This window comes from Dreissena polymorpha, chromosome 2 (assembly GCF_020536995.1).
Source record: "Dreissena polymorpha isolate Duluth1 chromosome 2, UMN_Dpol_1.0, whole genome shotgun sequence".
Classification (NCBI taxonomy): domain Eukaryota; kingdom Metazoa; phylum Mollusca; class Bivalvia; order Myida; family Dreissenidae; genus Dreissena; species Dreissena polymorpha.
This window is the reverse complement of record NC_068356.1, coordinates 106851730-106873645: the sequence shown is the minus strand read 5'-3', so window position 1 is coordinate 106873645 and position 21916 is coordinate 106851730. Positions and strand designations below refer to the sequence as shown.

General features: G+C 37.9%; 3 protein-coding genes across 3 annotated transcripts in view; all 3 read left to right on the top strand.

Moving 5' to 3' along the window:
- Positions 1 to 21916, top strand: part of LOC127868399 (ubiquitin conjugation factor E4 A-like) — a 155250-nt gene that overhangs the window by 45554 nt on the left and 87780 nt on the right. The gene's annotated exons all lie outside the window — the stretch shown is intronic.
- Positions 1 to 21916, top strand: part of LOC127868408 (maternal embryonic leucine zipper kinase-like) — a 66431-nt gene that overhangs the window by 22531 nt on the left and 21984 nt on the right. The gene's annotated exons all lie outside the window — the stretch shown is intronic.
- On the top strand, positions 896 to 10923 carry LOC127868425 (uncharacterized). The gene is made up of 4 exons (XM_052410209.1): positions 896 to 1006; positions 7120 to 7243; positions 9571 to 9697; positions 10259 to 10923. The coding sequence occupies exons 2-4, from the start codon at positions 7226 to 7228 to the stop codon at positions 10600 to 10602; spliced, it is 489 nt and encodes a 162-aa protein (XP_052266169.1). The 5' UTR covers positions 896 to 1006; positions 7120 to 7225; the 3' UTR covers positions 10603 to 10923.

Genomic DNA, 21916 nt, shown 5'->3' with positions numbered 1-21916 from the left:
TTTAATTTTGTTTGTAGGTAGCTTACATGGAGACCAATCTAGAGATTGCATTTGAAGTCAGCAGGATCTAGGTCACTGTAACGAAACAATAGGAAATGGTTTCCACTGAATGAGTCTTGATGAAAGTGTTATGCTGTTATTCTCTGTATTGGTAGCTTACATGTAGACATTGCTGGCAAAGTTTATTGCATTCAGCTAATTTAATTGGTACAAATATGAAAATCAAATTTTTGGCTTGGTTTTATTTCTTGTTTTTTTATTAGCTCACCTGATTGCTCAGGTAAGCTTTTGTGACCGGTCTTTGTCCGTCATCCGTTTGTCCGTCTGTTCTCACGAATGATACATTGTGCAACTTTTTTTATGCCTAGATATACATTGTGTGTCTTAATTTCATTGTGCGACTAGTCGCACAATACATTTGCCCAAAGGTCGTCAAAATGTGTCTTGTGCAACTTTAAACCTATCCGGAGAAGTCGCACATTTTTTTGTCCAAAGTGTGTCCAAAGGATGTCCATGTAAAACTGTCTATGCGATGGACGAGACCGTAACTTTTATTTTTGCAATTGTCGGTGAAAGTTTGAGGCAATCAGAAGCCTGTCTATAAAAAAAGACGAGCCAATGAACACCAGGCTTTCTAATCGACGCATGCGCTTGCACCCGCGTTCTTCCGCGTGTTGGACATGTGGCTTTTGTGTGCAGTCAAACATCGCAGAACTCATCATAACGGATAACGGATTTATATTTTATAGAACCATATGTGAGGTAAGTTTCGTATGTTTTTTTTCTATTACTATAATCCATTTAGATGTTTTTTCGGTTTGTGAATAAATTATGGCACCCAGTTTAAGCAATGAAAACAGGAATAAATAAGGTAATTTTGAAATCTGTTTAACCCATTTCATTCTGCCCCCCTTCCAGATAAGATTACCCCAAGATCTGAGACCCGAGCAATAACTGATAAGCCATGCCATACATTTGAGGGTCTGTTCAGATAAAGATCAGTACGGTCAGTACCACATTTATTATGTAATTGAAGTTTATATATGTATACATTTTAAGAAAGAAGACAAAATTCTGAATCCAGTCATATATTTTTTATTTTATTATGTTCAGAATTAAACGAAAAAATAGACTGTAAACCCGGTAAATAAAACTAAAATTATAAAAAACCAATAGTGGCAACATTTTCAACAAGATAAATCAACATGATCTAATATATAAAATGTGTAGGTGTCAATGTACCAATTATTCCAAATTTTATACACTTTATAGGAAAGATTTTTTTTTTAAATATTCCTACAAATACCAAAGTTGTGATTATTATACTATACAAGGGGAAACTTACTAAAACCGCCAAAATAATTTGGTCTCATTGATAATGAAAAATACCAACAAAGTATGGTACACAATTATTGATGTTATGTTCATTATTCATGTAAACTACAGCAAAGCATACAATTTCTGAAAGGCAATGAACTGATCTAAAAGCTTATGCACCACCAATTTCGCTATAATTTCGTTCATTTCTGCCGTCGAAGTTTGCAGTTTCCATTCTGCATCGAATCCTTCGAAAACTCGTCATCACTTTCGCCAACGGATTAAAAAAAAACACGAAACCATTCGCCATCATTCCTTTGTTCACATTCATAGCCAGGCTCATTCAAATCACTCGTATTCGTGTCCAAATCATTATTTAATTCCACCTCAATATCGCTTCCATCGCTCTCAATGTCTGTGCTATCCGCCATGACGAAAATGAAAAAAACAAACTGTCAAAATCGCTTCAGAAATACTCTACAAAATTCACTTCCTTGTTATTCAAAATTGGCGCAGTGTTTTGATTCATCTGCGCATGCTCAAAGGAAGTCGTTTCTGGGTATTTTTCCACATGTTTTGATGACGTTTTTCCGAAGTATACACAGGGTTCCCCTACTGTCAGTAATACATACCGGTCAATTCGTATCCCGAATTAAATGGGTACGTACGAATTGATTCGAATGCCGAATGAAATGGGTTAATTGGCCACACAGTGATCGGGAAATGCAATATTTAAATTTTGTCCAATTGTTTTTACATCCAATGTTTTTTTCACACGCACCTGCTCGTCGTTAGCAACGTTAAAAAGACGTCGCCATTTCGTTTGTAAACAACTTTGCTGCAGCGAAAAAAAGTAAAGCGGCTGTGTGGGGCGGCAGCCACCGTAATGAGATTTTAATTAGATTAGACAAACTGTAAATGCCGAACTGGTCAAACCCGAGTGCCGAAGTGGCATTTAATTACGATGTCGAAGTAACCAGGTGCCAAAGAAACTAGATACCTGTCAATTGTGACCATTACCAGTGTGTCTTAAAATGCAGCTTTTCCAGGGAAACCATGTGTTGGCTGACATGTTTAAGTTTTACATCTTACAAGCAAATAAATGTGCATTGCTCAAGCAAAATCGTTGATCATTACATTGTTTTCAGTGAAACATATTGCAGAATTTTTAACCAGGTTTTCCGAAGGAAAAAACTGGTTATTAGATTGGCGAATGCGGGCGGGCTGGCTGGCGGGCGGGCGGAACAAGCTTGTCCGGGCCATAACTATGTCGTTCATTGTCAGATTTTTAAATCATTTGGCACATTTGTTCACCATCATTGGACGGTGTGTCGCGCGAAATAATTACGTCGATATCTCCAAGGTCAAGGTCACACTTTGAGTTCAAAGGTCAAAAATGGCCATAAATGAGCTTGTCCTGGCCATAACTATGTCAGAGATTGTGAGATTTTAAAATCATTTGGCACATTTGTTCACCATCATGGGACGGTGTGTCGCACGAAAGAATCACATCAATATCTCCAATGTCAAGGTCGCCACGACTAAAAATAGATTTTTCTAAAAAACAAACTTACAAAGGGGCTTAATTTTGTTTGTTCATTTCAAAAGTTCAGTTTTGGTTTTCTCCCTTTATCAGATTTTTTTTTCACAATGAAAACCTGGTTTTGTGACAATTTTGTCCCTTGTCTTATTTTCTTTTAAAGATGCATTTGCGATTATAAAGTTTCATAAAGTTTGCTTAGAAATTGAAGTTGGATATCCATTATTTGAACAAGATTAATGGAACCTAAAGCTTAAAAAAAAAACCTATTTCTTCAAAACGATGTTAAATTCCCCTACATGAGGGCCCTGGCCCTAGTCCCTTGAAATGTAATTAGGGCCGTGTAATGATATCTAGGTTAAGTTTACATCTGGGTAAAGTTTGTCACCAGATGAACAATTAAAAAATGATATGAGTTTATAAAACAAGAGAAACAGAACTGTTGAGAGTTTTCTATGTCAGTGTTCATTTTGTTTTTATGTGAGTATCTGGTCCATTTCAGTTGAAAGTTAGTACTGAAATAAATATACATGTAAATATAAATTTTACATTCAACACGAACACACAAGGTACTTGCATGTTCATTTTGTTTGTCAATAATTCTGAGGTAAATCCAGGTTTTTTTCAGCCAATTTTACAGCCTTGATGGTCGGCCAATGAAAATACTAGAAGAGAAAATATTATAGTTATTGTGTTAATAAAATATTTAACTTTTATTGGAATATTCAATGCTGGTCTAATTTTTAGCTCGGCTGTTTTCGGAGAAAACCGAGGTATTGTCATAGCCAACTCGTCTTCCGGCTTCGTGCTTAAACCTTTACATTTTGTAAATCTTTGAACATTGGCTCTAAAATCAAAGTGCTTCCACCTACAACTTTAAAACTTCATATTTAGATGCACCTTGATGAGTTATACACGCCTCACCCATTTTGGGGTCACTAGGTCAAAGGTCAAGGTCACTGTGACCTCTAAAAAAATATTTTGACAAGCTTTCATTTACTCAAAACTGCACACGCAGCCGAGTGTTGGCACCCATTATGCGGTGCTCTTGTTGTGTATTTTTGCACTTTGATCAATGTAAAAAATTAAGATGGTGCAAATTGAGAAATTTGAGAAATAAAAGACTGAGTGAATTGTATTTTTTTCTAAGGAAATAAAATTATCAGTTTGAAAGTACAGCAGTCTTGGTGCTTTCTACAAATCAACCTGTGTGGATAATACCAAAGGATTGCAAATACAAACAATTCTTCCAAACTACTGATATTTTTTAATTCCAGTGGTATGGGTAGTTTTACATTCTCTTGAAAAAAGCACTGAAATACTTCAATTGTTGGATTGTTTATTTGTTATGTATTTGGTTGGTTTGTTGTGTGCGATTGGGTAGAGCCACCAACCTTCTGCAAGTTATTTGGATTGCACCTTATTACGTTCATCATCATTCATTATTCAAAGATTGAAGGGAGGTATATAGGAGTTGACTTTAGATTGTCCGTTTAAAGTTTCCTAAATGGCGTCTGATCTTATTTTTCACAATTATACTTGATTTCAACAATAACTCACTTGATGATCAGTACAGTCACACACGTTATGGAAATGACAGTTAATTTGATTATTAACATTAAGTCACACAATTTATGGACATGACAATCACTTAGGTTACGGACATTAAAGTCACACTCCTGCGTTATGGACATGACAGTTAATTCGTTTAATAAAATGTAAGTCACACAATTTATGGACATGACAGTCAATAAGGTAATGGACAATTAAGTCACACAACTTACGGACATTACAGTCACACAACTTACAGACATTACAGTCTAACAAGTTATGGACATAACAGTTACTTAGATAATTAACATTAAAGCCACATAATTTATGGACATGACAGTCACTTAGGTTATGGACGTTCAAGTCACACAAGTTATGGACATGACAGTTACTTAGTTTAATAAAATTAAAGTCACACAATTTGTGGACATGACAGTCACTTAGGTTATGGACAATTAAGTCACCCAACTTACGGACATTACTGTGACACAACTTACAGTCATTACAGTTATTTAGATTATTAACATTAAAGTCACACAAAATTTATGGACATGACAGATACTAAGGTTATGGACGTTAAAGTCACACAAGTTATGGAAAATGACAGTTACATAGTTTTATAAAATTAAAGTCACACAATTTATGGACATGACAGTCACTTAGGTTATGGACAATTAAGTCACACAACTTACGGACATTACAGTCACACAAGTTATGGACTTGACAGTTACTTAGTTCATTAACATTAAAGTCACACAATTTATGTACATGACAGTCACTTATGTTATAGACAATTAAGTCACACAACTTACGGACATAACAGTCACACGAGTAATGGACTTGAAAGTTACTTAGATCATTAACATTAAAGTCGCAAAATTTATGGACATGACAGTCACTTATGTTATAGACAATTAAGTCACACAACTTACGGACATTACAGTCACACGAGTAATGGACTTGAAAGTTACTTAGATCATTAACATTAAAGTCGCAAAATTTATGGACATGACAGTCACTTATGTTATGGACAATTAAGTCACACAACTTACGGACATTACAGTCACACAAGTTATGGACATGACACTTACTTAGATTATTAACATTAAAGCCACACAATTTATGGACATGACAGTCACTTAAGTAATGGACAATTTAGTCACACAACTTACGGGCATTACTGTGACACAACTTACGGTCATTACAGTTATTTAGATTATTAACATTTAAGTCACACAAAATTTATGGACATGACAGTCACTTAGGTTATGGACGTTAAAGTCACACAAGTTATGGAAAATGACAGTTACATAGTTTTATAAAATTAAAGTCACACAATTTATGGACATGACAGTCACTTAGGTTATGGACAATTAAGTCACACAACTTACGGACATTACAGTCACACAAGTTATGGACTTGAAAGTTACTTAGATCATTAACATTAAAGTCACACAATTTATGGACATTACAGTTACTTACTAGTATGTTATGGACAATTAAGTCACACAACTTACGGACATTACAGTCACACAAGTTATGGACATGACACTTACTTAGATTATTAACATTAAAGCCACACATTTTAGGGACATGACAGTCACTTAGGTTATGGACAATTAAGTCACACAACTTACAGACATTACTGTGACACAACTTACGGTCATTACAGTTATTTAGATTATTAACATTAAAGTCACACAAAATTTATGGACATGATAGTCACTTAGGTTATGGACGTTAAAGTCACACAAGTTATGGAAAATGACAGTTACATAGTTTTATATTATTAAAGTCACACAATTTATGGACATGACAGTCACTTAGGTTATGGACAATTAAGTCACACAACTTACGGACATTTCAGTCACACAAGTTATGGACTTGACAGTTACTTATATCATTAACATTAAAGTCACACAATTTATGGACATGTCAGTCACTTATGTCATGGACAATTAAGTCACACAACTTACGGACATTACAGCAGGGCCCTCAATCCGTTTTAGGGGAAGCAGGTCACTACCCATAGCAGGGAAAATTTCGCGGCGTTTCCCTTTTGGGGGGGATTTTTTGCTTACTCTCTAATTTTAACATTTGTACATGTTTGCACTATATTCATTGCTTTTTTCATAATTTAGTATGTTTGACAAGATTAAATTAAAATAGGATTGAGATATAATAATCATGAGACACATCTATCTATAAATTATTATATTATTTTATTTTGTTTAGGGGGAATTTTTCCCCCAAAAAGGGGAAAAAAGTATACTTTTCAGGGGGGGGGGGGGGGGGGAATGCGGCCGAATTTCGGCCGTAGATTTGACAGATTGAGGGCCCTGTACAGTCACACAAGTTATGGACATGACACTTACTTAGATTATTAACATTAAAGTCACACAATTTATGGACATGACAGTCACTTAGGTTATGGACAATAAAGTCACACAACTTACGGACATTACAGTCACACAAGTTATGGACATGACAGTTACTTTGTTTAATAAATTTAAAGTCACACTATTTATGGACATGACCGTCACTTAGGTTATGGATATTAAAGTTACACGAGTTATGGACATGACAGTTAACAACAAAACATGATGGAGTTACTTCAACTGTAACAGTTGTGTTAGTATTATTTTAAAAATGTTTAAATTCATTTGTTATTTTGATAAAATATAACTTTTATGGAAATGTCCACATTTCAGTCTAAGGGATTATGCCAAACGTTCTCAACATCTTAATGACGTTGACCAGAGCCTGTTAGGAGAGCTGACAGAATTGTAGAAGCATCTGCTCACTTCTCAACAACTTATGACTCTTAGAGGGAAGGTATGTAAGATTGTGCAGTATTGTAAATGCCTTCAGACCTGTGAACAACATGAAGGCCTGTCTGTTTGTAACCTTTTTGTCTATAATAAGTTACATGACAATGCTTTGACCTTTGGTATTAACAGAATGATTATGTTTTAAGGTTGCAATGGAGGCTATTGAGTGATTATTAAAAACTTGCATTTCCACTGTTATTTAACAAGTCTTTTCATTACAGTTTTTTGCATTATGCTCCTAAAATTATAATGGAGGGAACCAAGCAACAGATTTGTGATATTTTGTCTTGTTTTAATGTAACAATACTGTGAATTGTTCCCCTGGTGAACATTTCATATGCTTAGAAATGTGAGACAATTCACACTTAATTTGGGGGATATCTCTATACAAATCAAGGATAAAAACCAAGGATTCAAACTAACTAGGACCTTCTCACAAGTTGAAACCTAGCAATGTTCATAATATCTAAATCAGTCTATAGACATGGTTACCATATTATTGGTCTGCAATCTTCAATTTTAGTAGATAAGGAAAGATATTAGGCAATGAGACAATAAACCAAATTTAAGAAATTTTAGACTTGTTTGCCTGCTGTGTAACCTTAATGGAATGTTCAACTCTATGTGACAGTTGTTATCAATGAGTGTTTCAAGTACAATTTTTATTAGCCGGATTTTTTTCGAAAAAATCTCGGCTTATAGATTGATGTTGTCGGGGGGGGCGGGCGGGGTGGCGGCGTGCTCGAAAATGTTAAAGTTCTTATTTCATGGTATAACTTTGGTATGCTTGGACCTAGAGTCTTCAAACTTGACATGAAGGTTGGCCAGGATTAACAGATGACCACTGGTCATTTCAAGGTCATTCATTTGAAGGTCAAGGTCACTGTGACCTTCAATATAAAAAATGTTAAAGTTGTTATAACTTTGGTATGCTTGGACCTAGAGTCTTGAAACTTGACATGAAGGTTGGCCATAACTAGTTAGTAACCACTGGTCATTTCAAGGTCATTCATTTGAAGGTCAAGGTCACTGTGACCTTGAATGTAAAAATGTTAAAGTTCTTATTTCATGGTATAACTTTGGTATGCTTGGACCTAGAGTCTTCAAACTTGACATGAAGGTTGGCCAGGATTAACAGATGACCACTGGTCATTTCAAGGTCATTCATTTGAAGGTGAAGGTCACTGTGACCTTCAATATAAAAATGTTAAAGTTGTTATAACTTTGGTATGCTTGGACCTAGAGTCTTGAAACTTGACATGAAGGTTGGCCAGAACTAGTAAGTAACCACTGGACATTTCAAGGTCATTCATTTGAAGGTCAAGGTCACTGTGACCTTGAATGTAAAAATGTTAAAGTTGTTATAACTTTGGTATGCTTGGACCTAGAGTCTTGAAACTTGACATGAAGGTTGGCCAGAACTAGTAAGTAACCACTGGACATTTCAAGGTCATTCATTTGAAGGTCAAGGTCACTGTGACCTTGAATGTAAAAATGTTAAAGTTCTTATTTCATGTTATAACTTTGGTATGCTTGTACCTAGAGTCTTCAAACTTGAAATAAAGATTGGCCAGTACTAGAAGATGACCACTGGTCATTTCAATGTCATTCATTTGAAGGTCAAGGTCACTGTGACCTTAAATGTTAAAATGTTAAAATTGTTATAACTTTGGTATGCTTGGACATAGAGTCTTCAAACTTGACATGAAGGTTTGCAAGCACACTTAGATGACCACTGGTCATTTCAAGGTCATTCATTCTAAGGTCAAGGTCACTGTGACCTTGAATGTAAAAATGTTAAAGTTCTTATAACTTTGGTAGGTAAAAATGTTAAAGTTCTTATTCCATGTTATAACTTTGGTATGCTTGTACCTAGAGTCTTCAAACTTGACATAAAGGTTGGCCAGTACTAGAAGATCACCACTGCTCATTTCAATGTCATTCATTTGAAGGTCAAGGTCACTGTGACCTTCAATGTTAAAATGTTAAAATTGTTATAACTTTGGTATGCTTGGACCTAGAATCTCAAACTTGACGTAAAGGTTTGCAAGCACACTTAGATGACCACTGGTCATTTCAAGGTCATTCATTTCAATGTCATTCATTTGAAGGTCAAGGTCACTGTGAACTTAAATGTTAAAATGTTAAAATTACAATGGCTCATGCTTATTCCCAAACTATGAAAAGATTACTTATTTAAAAACTGTATCTAAAAGACATAAACACAATGACTTTCCTGTCATTTAAATCAAAAATCCGGCTTCAATGCGGTCATCTCCGACCGCGGAACTCTTGTTGTAAATTTTGAAGTATTCTATATAATATTTTCAGAGAAACAGACCAGTGCCCTGTATAATTCCTAGGGATGCAATTGAGTGTCTGAGCTTTATCAGCAATACAAAAGTCAGAGAGGCTGTTGGTATCGCTAAGAACAACACATACTTGTTTGCAAGTACAGGTATACGCTTTTTAGTTTGTATAAATCCCTCTTCAATTCTTGGAGAACTTGTATTTGAGAAGGAAACATCATAGCAAAAGATGTGATCCGATAATAAACACTCATATTTTCATGCTTATGCATCCACCATAATTCTTGACAGGCATATAGTGTTGACCCCATCAGTATGTGTGAAGGGCCAAGACTTGTTGGCATTTTCATTTCCAGCTAAAATCTTTTGTTATTCCTCGACAGTTTTGAAATTACTTGGCAGGAATGTTCACAATCATGGGACGATTTGTCACACATAAATTTGTTTTTCATAGCTATAATATTTTTGTTACTTTGATGTCAAAGTTTAAAGTCTGGTTCTGTTTGTTATGTCAAGTCACTGACTTCATTCCTTGGTGGAGGATGGTGGGCGAAATCCAAACATTTTTAGCTTGACTTTTCGAAGAAAATGAGAGCTATTGCACTCGCCCCGTTGTATGTTTCGGGTTGCCCCTAAAATTGATATCAAATAAAAAAAACCTATACATGATTGTCTTTCATATATTTGACTTAATTCTATATCATTTGCAGGACAGTACAATGTTCGTTTCTACGAATTATTGAGGGCAATTTGTGGGGAACTGAGTTTAAGCCACCCAGATAGAATCACAAGTGTGAACCTTAGGAAATACACTGCAACATTAAGTCAGGTGCTAAACCTTAAACCAAACGTGCTACAATGGCTGTGTAGCCACCTGGGTCATACAACGAGAGTGCACTTGGACCACTACAGGCAAATGTCTGGCTTCATTGAAAGAGTCAAAATCAGCAAAGTATTGCTGATGCAGGACATGAACCTTACAGAAAAGTTTGTGGGAAAGAGCCTTGATGAAATTGGGAGCATTCCTTTTGAAGGTATTTTTGATGATTTTTAGCTCTGCTGTTTTCGGAGAAAACCCGAGGTATTGTCATAGCCAGCTCGTCCGGCGTCTGCCGTCTACCGTCCGCCTGGTCCTAAAACCTTGACAAAGTGCTTCCACCTACAACTTTAAAACTTCATATTTAGATGCACCTTGCTGAATTTTACATGCCACACCCATTTTTGGGTCACTAGGTCAAGGTCACTGTGACCTTCAAAAAAATTTTAATCTGACATGCTTTCATTTATTCAAAACTGCACCGGCAGCCGAGCGTTGGCACCCTTTATGCTGTGATCTTGTTTTAATATCATAAATACATACCTGTTATCTCTAGCTAATCCCTTTCCAGGGAGTTAATTATCCGGAAAACTTTAAGCGCTGGGAATCATCCACCTCTTATAAAGAAAACCAAGTCAGGTTAAACATAGTACAATGTAACCTAACCGGAAATCAAGAACAACAACTCATCTTTCCTTTCCGGACAACCACGAGTGCACGCCTATTTTGGCTCAGGACTTTTTCGTTCTTTTAATCGTGTTTATTGTCGGAGTTTGAAGGATAAATTTAATTTATCTTTTCTGTATATTATTCGGTTTACTTTTTTATACTTTTTATTGCAGTTTTTGTTATAATTCTGCTTTTGCTGGGTATCTTTGTTTATAGTGCTCATGTACATGAGCACGTGCACCACGAGGTTTTCGTTCCATTTCCTTCTATAGGTAATCCACGAGGACTTCGTGCCTTTTTCCTCAATAAATAATTGAGGGCATTTGTACAGCGTTTGTTTATTTACATTGTGGTTTAAATTTAACAATTGGTTTGTCTGTTGTAGGATCTTTCTGTTTCATTTATTTTCAGAAATGAACTTACAAAAGAGAGGTTCGTGTGGTCACGTCAAGGCAAGGTGGGATTCTCACGACACTTGCCTGGCATGTACCGGTTGTACTCTGCTTAAAAATGTGCGGTGTGCGATTGATGGTCTTACGACACATTGAAAAAAGCTGGTCGCCGTCGGACGTCGATCAGCCGCAAACGCCACAAACCTATAACGGACGTTGATGATCCGGTGACTTCACTGGTCACAGATGACCAGCTGACATTTCAGTCACCGGATACCGGGCACGATGGTGGTGTTGTCTGTCGGTCGTCATCTGACCGTATGATTCCCACCATACATACCGGCGACAATGATCGGTGAATGATATGACCGGCCGGTGTCTGGTCCGGTCATCGGTGACCGGTCCGGTCATCGGTACCGGTCCGGTCACCGGTCAACAGTCAGAAGAAGGCATCGATCTTCATCATCGGATGACTCTTCTTCCAACTCGTCATCGACGAATGAATCTTCGTCATCAAGGAGTAGACATGGGACACGCTCATCTTCGTCGAGCGATTCTCATCGCGGCTATGCCCGTAAGCAATCACGTCCTCGTTCATGGAGACGCTATCCCAGAAGATCCCGGTCTCATCGCAGCCGATCTACATCTCGACATCGCAGCCGATCCAGATCGCGACATCGCAGAAAACGACGACGTCGACAAACCTCACGTAGACATCGTACCTACCATTCGGATAGTCGATCACCGTCTTATTCCTTTATGGAATCACATGTTTCCTCACCACATGTGTCGGCTCCCATGTTAACAGCCACACATGTTGGAACTTCAGGAGCGCAGCTAACAACTACTGCTACATTATCAGCACCACGGGTGTCTTCGACCCTATCTAGTCGTGTACCCCCTAATGCTACCCATTCAAATCCTGATGTTCTATGGGTACAGAATGTGTCTGGTCATTTTGTACCGGTCAATACTGATAAGCATTATCAAATTGCTGACGTCGTGGATGATAATTCATCTTTACCAGACAATCTGGCACAAGATAGTTTCATTCCTGTTCCTGCTGTTTCTCTACACACCTCTGTTCCTGTAGAGAGTGAAGCTGAATCAGATACGGACATTGATACGGATCAATTTTTGGCTTCCAGTAATCAAATTTACGAGCTGATATTCCAGACTCTGGATGAAGAGTTGTGTCCACGACCTGTGGAGACTTATTCTAATTCGGCGATCTCTATCACTGAAAAACTCGTTCGTACGTTTGATCCCACCATGGTTTCTAAGGCGCGTTCCCGCTTGGATACACGCCTTCCGATTGGTACTACTGTCTTATCTGTTTTTCAATCGTTGGAATCAGTGAATAAAACATTTCCTAAACGAGGAGATATGTGGAAAGTACCGAAGGATTTTGTGGAGTCTAAACTTCAGGAACGTAACTACAAACCACCAGTACCCGATCCGACTTCCGGTTTAGATTTTTTTTTAATTACCATTGCAGTTTCCAGACATCAATAAGCTTTTGCTTACGATGCCTAGTTCATCTACTTCAGTGTCTGCCCCTTTTTCCATGAAAGAACATTGGGAAAGTAGAGAGCGAAGATCTTTTGGTCTATCCAACCAGGTAGATTAAATGCTAGCAACCTTGTTACACGTGGTTTGTGATTGGTCTGATTCTGTTCCGGAAGAACTTTGGGATTTATTGATCCACCTATCACGAACAGCATTTCACATAATGCTGCTTCTTCAATGTCTGAGACGGTAAGGATTCGAAGAGATCTTATCCTTTCATCTTTACCTAAAGATTTTCTCTTAGAACGAGGTATGAACTCGCTCAAAACGGCTCCTCTCACATCAGGTTTCCTTTTTGGTGGAAGGATACAAGAAGCAATCACAGCTGACAAGGATGACCAACTTCATGCTTCTTTAGCTAGAAACAATTCTGGACAAAGCCAAGGAGCCTTTAAGCAGCCTGCTTCTAGGCCACCAGCAGTTCCAGCACCCAAGAAGGCTAAGAGAAACAATCTTTTCTCTAAAAGACCTGCTGTTAATCCACGGTCGGGTCCTAACAGGCCTTCTTCCTATAACAGACCTTCTTTTTCTAATAAGTTTTCTGGTAGAGATTCTGGGTAAAAGAACAAACCCAAGCCGGATCAGAGGAATTTCAAACCTTCTGCTGGCAAGGGCGTACCTCCTCCTTATCAGCCCTAGGTCCCTACCCTTTCTACCTCCACAACCTCCGATGCCGGAAATACCAGTCGGGGCCAAACTTTTCCACTTTTCAAACCGATGGCTTCAAATTACTAAGGACGCATGGTTTCATTCTCTGGTTACAAAAGGCCTGACTTTTCAATTCGAAAAAAGGCCTTCACTTTCTCGCGTTCCGATAGAACTGGTATCTCAGCATCCACATATTCCACAGTCCATTCTCGGGCTCTTGGAAAAACAGGTGGTAGAAAGGGTTCAAGATCCTTATTTTCCAAGATTCTACAGTCGTCTTTTTCTTGTTCAAAAGAAAAATGGTTCCTGGAGACCAGTAATAGATTTAAAAGTGTTCAACATGTACCTTCTCAAACCAACTTTCAAAATGGAGACTCCTTCCTTCATACGGAACTCCATCAAACCCCTGCACTGGGGGGTGTCTTTGGATCTGGAAGATGCGTACTTCCATGTTCCTATACATCCCAACTTCCGGAAGTACCTTCGATTCGCCTTTCATGGCCAAGTCTGCCAGTTCCTGGCCATGCCATTTGGTTTGGCGACCGCCCCACGAGTTTTTACCAAACTAATGGCTGCAGTCGGAGCTCACCTCCGAGTTCACGGGATTGTTCTTCTTTAGTATTTTGACAACTGGCTCTTACACCAGCTCGATCGTCATTTACTTCTGACCAACCTAGAATTCTCTTGGAAGGAACTCCTCTCTTTAGGACCCCTTCTCAATGGAGACAAATCAGACCTCATTCCTTCTCAGGACTTTACTTACGTGGGAATGAATTTCTTGACACACATCAATGGGGTCAGAGTGTCATGTCAACGTATATCAGACCTTATGGTAAAGGTCAACTGGGTTTTGTCCCAAATCTCATATAACAGCTCAAGAGTTCCTCTCTCTCAACGGTATCCGGAGCTCAGTAGCAGACTTTGTGCAGTTGGGACGTCTATTCCTACGTCCTCTTCAGCATTATCTCTTGTTGGAAATGGTCTCCGGGCAATCTGTTAAAACAGATTCCAATCCATCCTTCCCTAGTGTCTCATCTTCAGTGGTGGCTAGACGAGGAGACTCTCTTAGCAAGAGTACCACTTCCTCCTCAGCAACCGTCATTACATCTAATCACGGATGCGAGCAAAGAAGGATGAGGTGCTCACCTGGAACCTCTCAGTCTAAAAGTTACAGGGTTGTGGTCTCATCAGGAATCTCACCTTCATATCAACAATCTAGAAATGCGAGCAGTATTTCTAGCTGTATCTCATTTCCAGTCACATCTTCGAGGTTCTTGTGTGATGGTGTCAACAGACAACACATCGGTGGTGGCTTACATCCAGGCACAGGGGGGAACACATTCTCAATCCCTGTATCTGGAAACCAGGAAATTACTTGGGTTTTTTTTTTGCAAAACACTCAACATTTATATTTTGGCCAAATACATACCAGGTCGCCTCAACGTCCTGGCGGATGGGTTGTCTCGCAAACATCAGATACTTCCATCGGAATGGACACTTCATCAAGAAGTGACCAACCAGATCTTTTTCAAGTTCGGTTATCCCCTGGTCGATCTATTTGCGACCAGACACAACTACAGACTTCCTCTGTATGTGAGTCAAGTTAATGATCCAGCAGCGTGGGCAATAGACGCGCTTTCGTTCGCTTGGGACCAACTGGAAGCTTACGCCTATCCCCCACCCATTCTAATTCCCCAAATATTGGCGAAAATCAGGGTGAGCTCATGCCGGATACTCCTGATTTCCCCTTGGTGGCCCAGGAGATCTTGGTTCAACCATCTTCTCAGTCTCCTGTACGATTATCCCAGGAAACTTCCTCACAGGTCAGATCTTCTATCTCAAAGTGGCAGGCTACATGCGGATCCAGTAATGTTCCACTTACACGTCTGGCCGTTATCAGGCAATCTCTGCAGAAGAAACGTTTTTCTGTCAGGGCTTCAACCCTCGTTGCTTCTGCAAGGAGAAAATCCACCAGAGCAGTCTATGATGCTCGCTGGAAACTCTTCTCTAATTGGTGTGTTCGAGGGAAAATTGATCCCCTCAATCCCTCTGCTAGACGCATAGCGGATTTTCTCATCTATCTTTTTGATGATAAGAAACTTTCTCTTAGCTCTATCAAAGGATACAGATCTATGATTTTGCATACATTGGCTTTTACTAAGTTATCACAAATCTGTGCTGATCCAGCTATTTTGGAACTGATTAGAGCTATGGAACTTAAACGTCCTGTATCTCGAACACTGGCTCCTAAATGGGATTTAGCTTGTGTGCTTGGTTCGCTTACTAAGGCTCCCTATGAACCTCTTGATCAGGCTTCTTTACAGTTCCTAACCTGGAAGACCGTTTTTCTTCTAACTATGGCTTCATCCAAACGGAGAAGTGAAATTCATGCTCTTTCTATAGAAGATAACCATCTTCGTTTTGATGCTGTCGATGGATCTGTTACATTATGTCAGCCAGGATTTCTTGCTAAAAATCAACTTCCCTCTATGGCTTCCAAACCCTTCAAAGTTCTAAGCCTTTCTAGAACTTGTGGACATGAAGATGGTGATAGACTCCTTTGCCAGGTAAGGGCTTTGAAGTTCTACCTCAAGAGAGTAAAGTTTATTCGAGATTCTCGTAAAAGACTTTTCATTCCATTAAAAGGGGGGTGCTATGTGTCTGCGGCTTGTATTTCCCGTTGGATAGCCTCGACAATTAAGAAGGCTTATTTTTCTCTTTCATCCAGTGATTTATCCCTGTGTAAGATAAGACCGCATGAATTAAGAACTCTTTCGGCTTTGTGGGCTTATATTAATTATACCCCACTGTCTGAAGTGCTTCAAGCTGCTTTCTGGAGGAATCCTACCACCTTCTCCTCTTTTTATCTTCATTCTCTTGAGTGCCAACCAGACAATTTGTATATGTTGGGTTCTCTTGTTGTGGCTCAAACTGTAATTTCTTCTATGGCATAAGTACTCTAGGCCATCCGAGAATTAAGTACGTACAATATGGTACTAATGAAGATAATCTGAGGACATGATCTACTATCTCTGGCTGAAAACCCTAAATATGGGTTCTCCTGTGATGGGAAAAAATATGCGAACCTTCCCGCCGCAGCTGCAAAATCAGCTAGAGATAACAGGTATGTATTTATGATATTAAAACAAATTTTTAAAGTAAAATTCATTTTAATTATTAAATACTTACCTGTTATCGGTAAGTCCCACCTCTCACCCCGCTCATCGACATTTTATGTTTTTGTAAAGGAAAGATGAGTTGTTGTTCTTGATTTCCGGTTAGGTTACATTGTACTATGTTTAACTTGACTTGGTTTTCTTTATTAGAGGTGGATGATTCCCAGCGCTTAAAGTTTTCTGGATAATTAACTCCCTGGAAAGGGATTAGCTAGAAATAACAGGTAAGTATTTAATAATTAAAATGAATTTTACTTTAAAAATTGGTTTTAAACTATTATAATTAAATTAGATTCAGTGTTCTAATCGCGGTATGGCATAAAAATTATAAACTAAAAGCACATATAACTATTTAATATAAGGATTGAATAATAAAAGTTTTGTAAGTACCAGATGTAGCAGTTAAATGCAAAATGTTTATGTTTTTCTAGGACAACACATGTATGTGTATATTTTTTTTCATAAATGTTTTATATCTAATATATATATAGAAATTTTCTTAGCACTGATTTTGACTATTTGTTGATGATTAGGTGATTTTATATTGGTCTCAACTGTTATTTTTCCGAGGGCAGTCGTATTCGCCCAAGGTAGAGGGCCAATAAGACTGACGCGAGGACAAATAACAGGGCCAATATCAAACACTTACTTATTGATGATGTTATTTAAATATCTACATGTATGTATAACATTTCACATTTACTTTCTTATTTAATACTAGATTCAGACTGACTTAAAACAAAATGACTGCCATTTCCCGGAGTTTCTTGCTGAAATCTATTTTATTGTTTGGACCTACCTTATCAGCCAATCAAATTATTTCAAATGCAGGCTGTATATCTATATCCCTTTTCAACCCATAGTGACCCTGTTATAATGTAGACTGTTTTATAATGCTCCCCGAAATAAAATTTCGGCGGAGCATATAGTTGCCAGTTTGTCCTTCCTTCCTTCCTTACTTCCGTCACACTTTTGTTACAGTTTCTCAAAGCACCTTCAATACTTAACCGATCTCTTTCATATTTGGCATGTAGGTACCTTGCATGTACCTCTACCTTTTAATGAGGTTTGAGGTCACTGGGGTCAAGGTCACTGAGGCTAATTATAGATTCTTCTGTCACTCTTTTGTTACAGTTTCTCATAGCACCTTCAATACTTAACCGATCTCTTTCATATTTGGCATGTAGGTACCTTGCATGGACCTCTACATTTGATGAGGTTTGAGGTCACTGGGGTCAAGGTCAATGAGGCTGATAATAGATTTTTCCGTCACTCTTATTACAGTTTCTCAAAGCACCTTCAATACTTAACCGATCTCTTTCATATTTGGCATGTAGGTACCTTGCATGGACCTCTACCTTTTGATGAGGTTTGAGGTCACTGGGGTCAATGTCACCGAGGCTAATAATATATTTTTCTGTCAAACTTTTGTTACAGTTTCTCGTAGTGCCTTCAATATTTTACCGATCTCTTACATATTTGGCATGTAGGTACCTTGCATAGACCTCTATCTTTTGATGACGCATGTCATTTGGGGTCAAGGTCACCGAGGCTAATAATAATTTTTTTTAGGTGGTTATTAACACATAGATTGACCAAGCGCATTATCAGGGAGCATCCATTGTTTTCAACGATACTTCTTGTTGTACATGGCAGATGCTTGATTATGAAATTGATGAAAATCTGATAAACATGTAGGTGCATTAACTGTTAACAGTACACTTTGTAAACAGTTGATGAATGTTTTCAGAAATTTTAACATCTGGTCCAGAGACATGTGGTAATGAAAATGGAGCAGAAGGTCAAGCAGAAGTTGATGCTGAGTACACAAGTCTTGGAGGTCAAGCAGAAGTCGATGCTGAGCACACAAGTCTTGATGCCCCATATGGCTATGTGTAAGTTAAATTACAAAAAAAAATGAAACAATGTACTTTAATATCCCCATTGGAGATCACTGTTTTTTAGCTGAGTTGCGCTTTCCAGTGTTTTTACTTTTCTTACTTTTTCGAATGGCTTACTAAGATCTCACTACTACTTTTCAGCTCACCTGATTACAAAATGCTCATTGTGAGCATAGAGAAAACTCCTTTTCTGATAGAGCAAGCTTAGATATTTGATGTGAATCTTGTCTATTAGAAAATCGGTTGCTTTTTGGTCATGTTTTGGAAATTGATGCTGAACAAGCTGATCTGAGAAGACCAAAATAGTCAAATCCTCGGTGTCCTATTGATTTAATTATCGCCACTGTAGTGTGTGTTGTCAGAAATAAGGACTATATATTTTGTAATAAGTTTTGAATTAGTGTTGCTTGCTTCTATTTGAATAATATTCTTTGTAACTTTTTCAGAAGCATGGACGAAGATGACCACACTATATCAGATGAGGATGAAGAGGAATTTGAGGGAAAGAGAAAAAGGAAGCCCACCCAAAAGGCTGCAAAACCTCAGAAATTCACAGAGGTAGAAACAGAGGAAATAAAAACTTACTTTAGGGAATATCTAAAAAGTGGAATTTGTCCGCGGAAACAGCATGTTGAAGATGCCAAACAGAAAAGTCGTAAGAAAAATGGGCAAATTTGGAAAAGGTCAAAAGACAAGATAATTAAGAAAATTAGTGCAATGAATCATAAGAAAAAATAAAAACATGTTGTTTACTACTGTTACTCGGAAGGAACATTATAAGAATACCTTCAAGAGACATTGAAAAGTTCATGCGACAGTGACTTGGCAAATAAGGATGATGTTTGTTGCGTTAGCATTTTATTTGTTGAATTGAAACTCTTCTATGTATATGTGTAAAGGTGGAAAAGAATCTGGTATAATATCAAACGTTAAAAATGCTTATAGAAAAGCTTAGATACAATATTTTCCTTTTTGCTTCATCAATGCTTTTGAAATGTACCTAATTTATTTTCTTATATACCTGATTTCAGTTTACAAATAATACAAGTAAAGTTTAAGGTATAGAATAAAAACACATGTTTTGAACATAAGGTCACAAATGAATTTTAGAAGCAAGGTCTATTTGTCACTACTTAGGAAGAAACATTTTTCAAAATAGATTCTTTTTTCTCCTGTGGTTTTTCTTAGGTTCACAACTTTTGATATTTATAAAAAAGAGATTGTGTGTCCTGTCCAAAAGTCGCTTATAATATGTAACTTAAGCTGCCATATGTATGGGCCAAACTTGAAGAAAATGTTTTGGCAAGACCAATATGGAATCTGGGTCATGTGGGTCCAAAAGCTAGAATGTGTGCAAACATTTACAAAAATAATTGTAAATATGCTTGAAGACACATTTTTGATCCAATTTTTTTTCAAGATAATATTAAGTTTGACAAATCTTAAGGAAACTTTGTAAGAATTGTCTAGACATTTTTAGTTTGAAATTGTTAGTACAAAATACATATGCACACAGCCTAAGCATGTTTTTTGTTTTACAGTTACTTATTTGGATTATTTAAAAAGGACGAGGCAGTTGAATAAAACACTGACAATTAGTTTTTTCTGATGGGAATGTTTACCAGTATGATTGGAATAATTTTTGTCATGCCGCTGGTAATGAGCGCGATACAGTTACCACAATGGCACTTGCGTGTCTGTATATTAGTTGGTTTAGGTTTTCGGTCAGGATTGCTTGTCCAGGCTGTATCTCCCTTATGCATTGACACTTTTTTAAATAACTTGGCATAATTGTTAAACACCATGAGCAGGTGTGCAACACGAAAGATCCAGGTCTCTAGCTCAAAGGTCATATCACACTTCAAATATTGTCAAATATAGATCCGTTGTAGGGGTAATGCGAGTTTGACAGTCCCACTACACAAAAAAAGCCACATGTCCAACACACGGGTGTACGCGCATGCGTCGATTAGAAAGCCTGGTGTTCATTGGCTCGTCGTTTTCATAAACAGGCTTCTGATTGCCTCAGATATAGTCGCTCAAGTCGATATAAGAGTTCAAAGGTCAAAAATTAGCATTATACACATTGTCCGGTCTGTATCTCCCTTATGCATTGACACTTTTTTTAAATAACCTGGCATAATTGTTAAACACCATGAGCCAGTGTGCAACACGAAAGATCCAGGTCTCTAGCCCAAAGGTCAAGGTTACACTTCAAATATCGTCAAATATAGATCCGTTGTATGGGTTCTGCGAGTTTGACAGTCCCTCTACACAAAAAAAGCCACATGACCAACACGCGGGTGTACGCGCATGCGTCGATTAGAAAGCCTGGTGTTCATTGGCTCGTCGTTTTCATAAACAGGCTTCTGATTGCCTCAGATATAGTCGCTCAAGTCGATATAAGAGTTCAAAGGTCAAAAATTAGCATTATACACATTGTCCAGTCTGTATCTCCCTTATGCATTGACACTTATTTTAAATAACCTGGCATAATTGTTAAACACCATGAGCCGGTGTGCAACACGAAAGATCCAGGTCTCTAGCTCAAAGGTCAAGGTCACACTTCAAATATCGACAAATGTAAATCCGTTGTATGGGTTCTGCGAGTTTGACAGTCCCACTACACAAAAAAAGCCACATGTCCAACACGCGGGTGTTCGCGCATGCGTCGATTAGAAAGCCTGATGTTCATTGGCTCGTCGTTTTCATAAACAGGCTTCTGATTGCCTCAGATATAGTCACTCAAGTCGATATAAGAGTTCAAAGGTCAAAAATTAGCATTATACACCTTGTTCGGTCTGTATCTCTCGTATGCATTGACACTTGTTAAAATAACTTTGCATAATTGTTAAACACCATGAGCTGGTGTGCAACACGAAAGATCCAGGTTGCTACCTCAAAGGTCAAGGTCACACTTCAAATATCGTCAAATATAAATCTGTTGTATGGGTTCTGCGAGTTTGACAGTCCCACTACACAAAAAAGCCACATGTCCAACATGCGGGTGTACGCGCATGCGTGGATTAGAAAGCCTGGTGTTAATTGGCTCGTTGTTTTCATAAACAGGCTTCTGATTGCCTCAGATATAGTCGCTCAAGTCAATATAAGAGTTCAAAGGTCCAAAATTAGCATTATACACCGTGTCCAGTCTGTATCTCCCTTATGCATTGACACTTTTTTTAAACAAATATTT

Excerpts from the sequence above, each read along its gene's own strand:
- LOC127868425 (XM_052410209.1), top strand. Across the intron at positions 9,698-10,258 it reads ATACTTGTTTGCAAGTACAG|GACAGTACAATGTTCGTTTC; the intron begins GTATACGCTTTT and ends TATCATTTGCAG.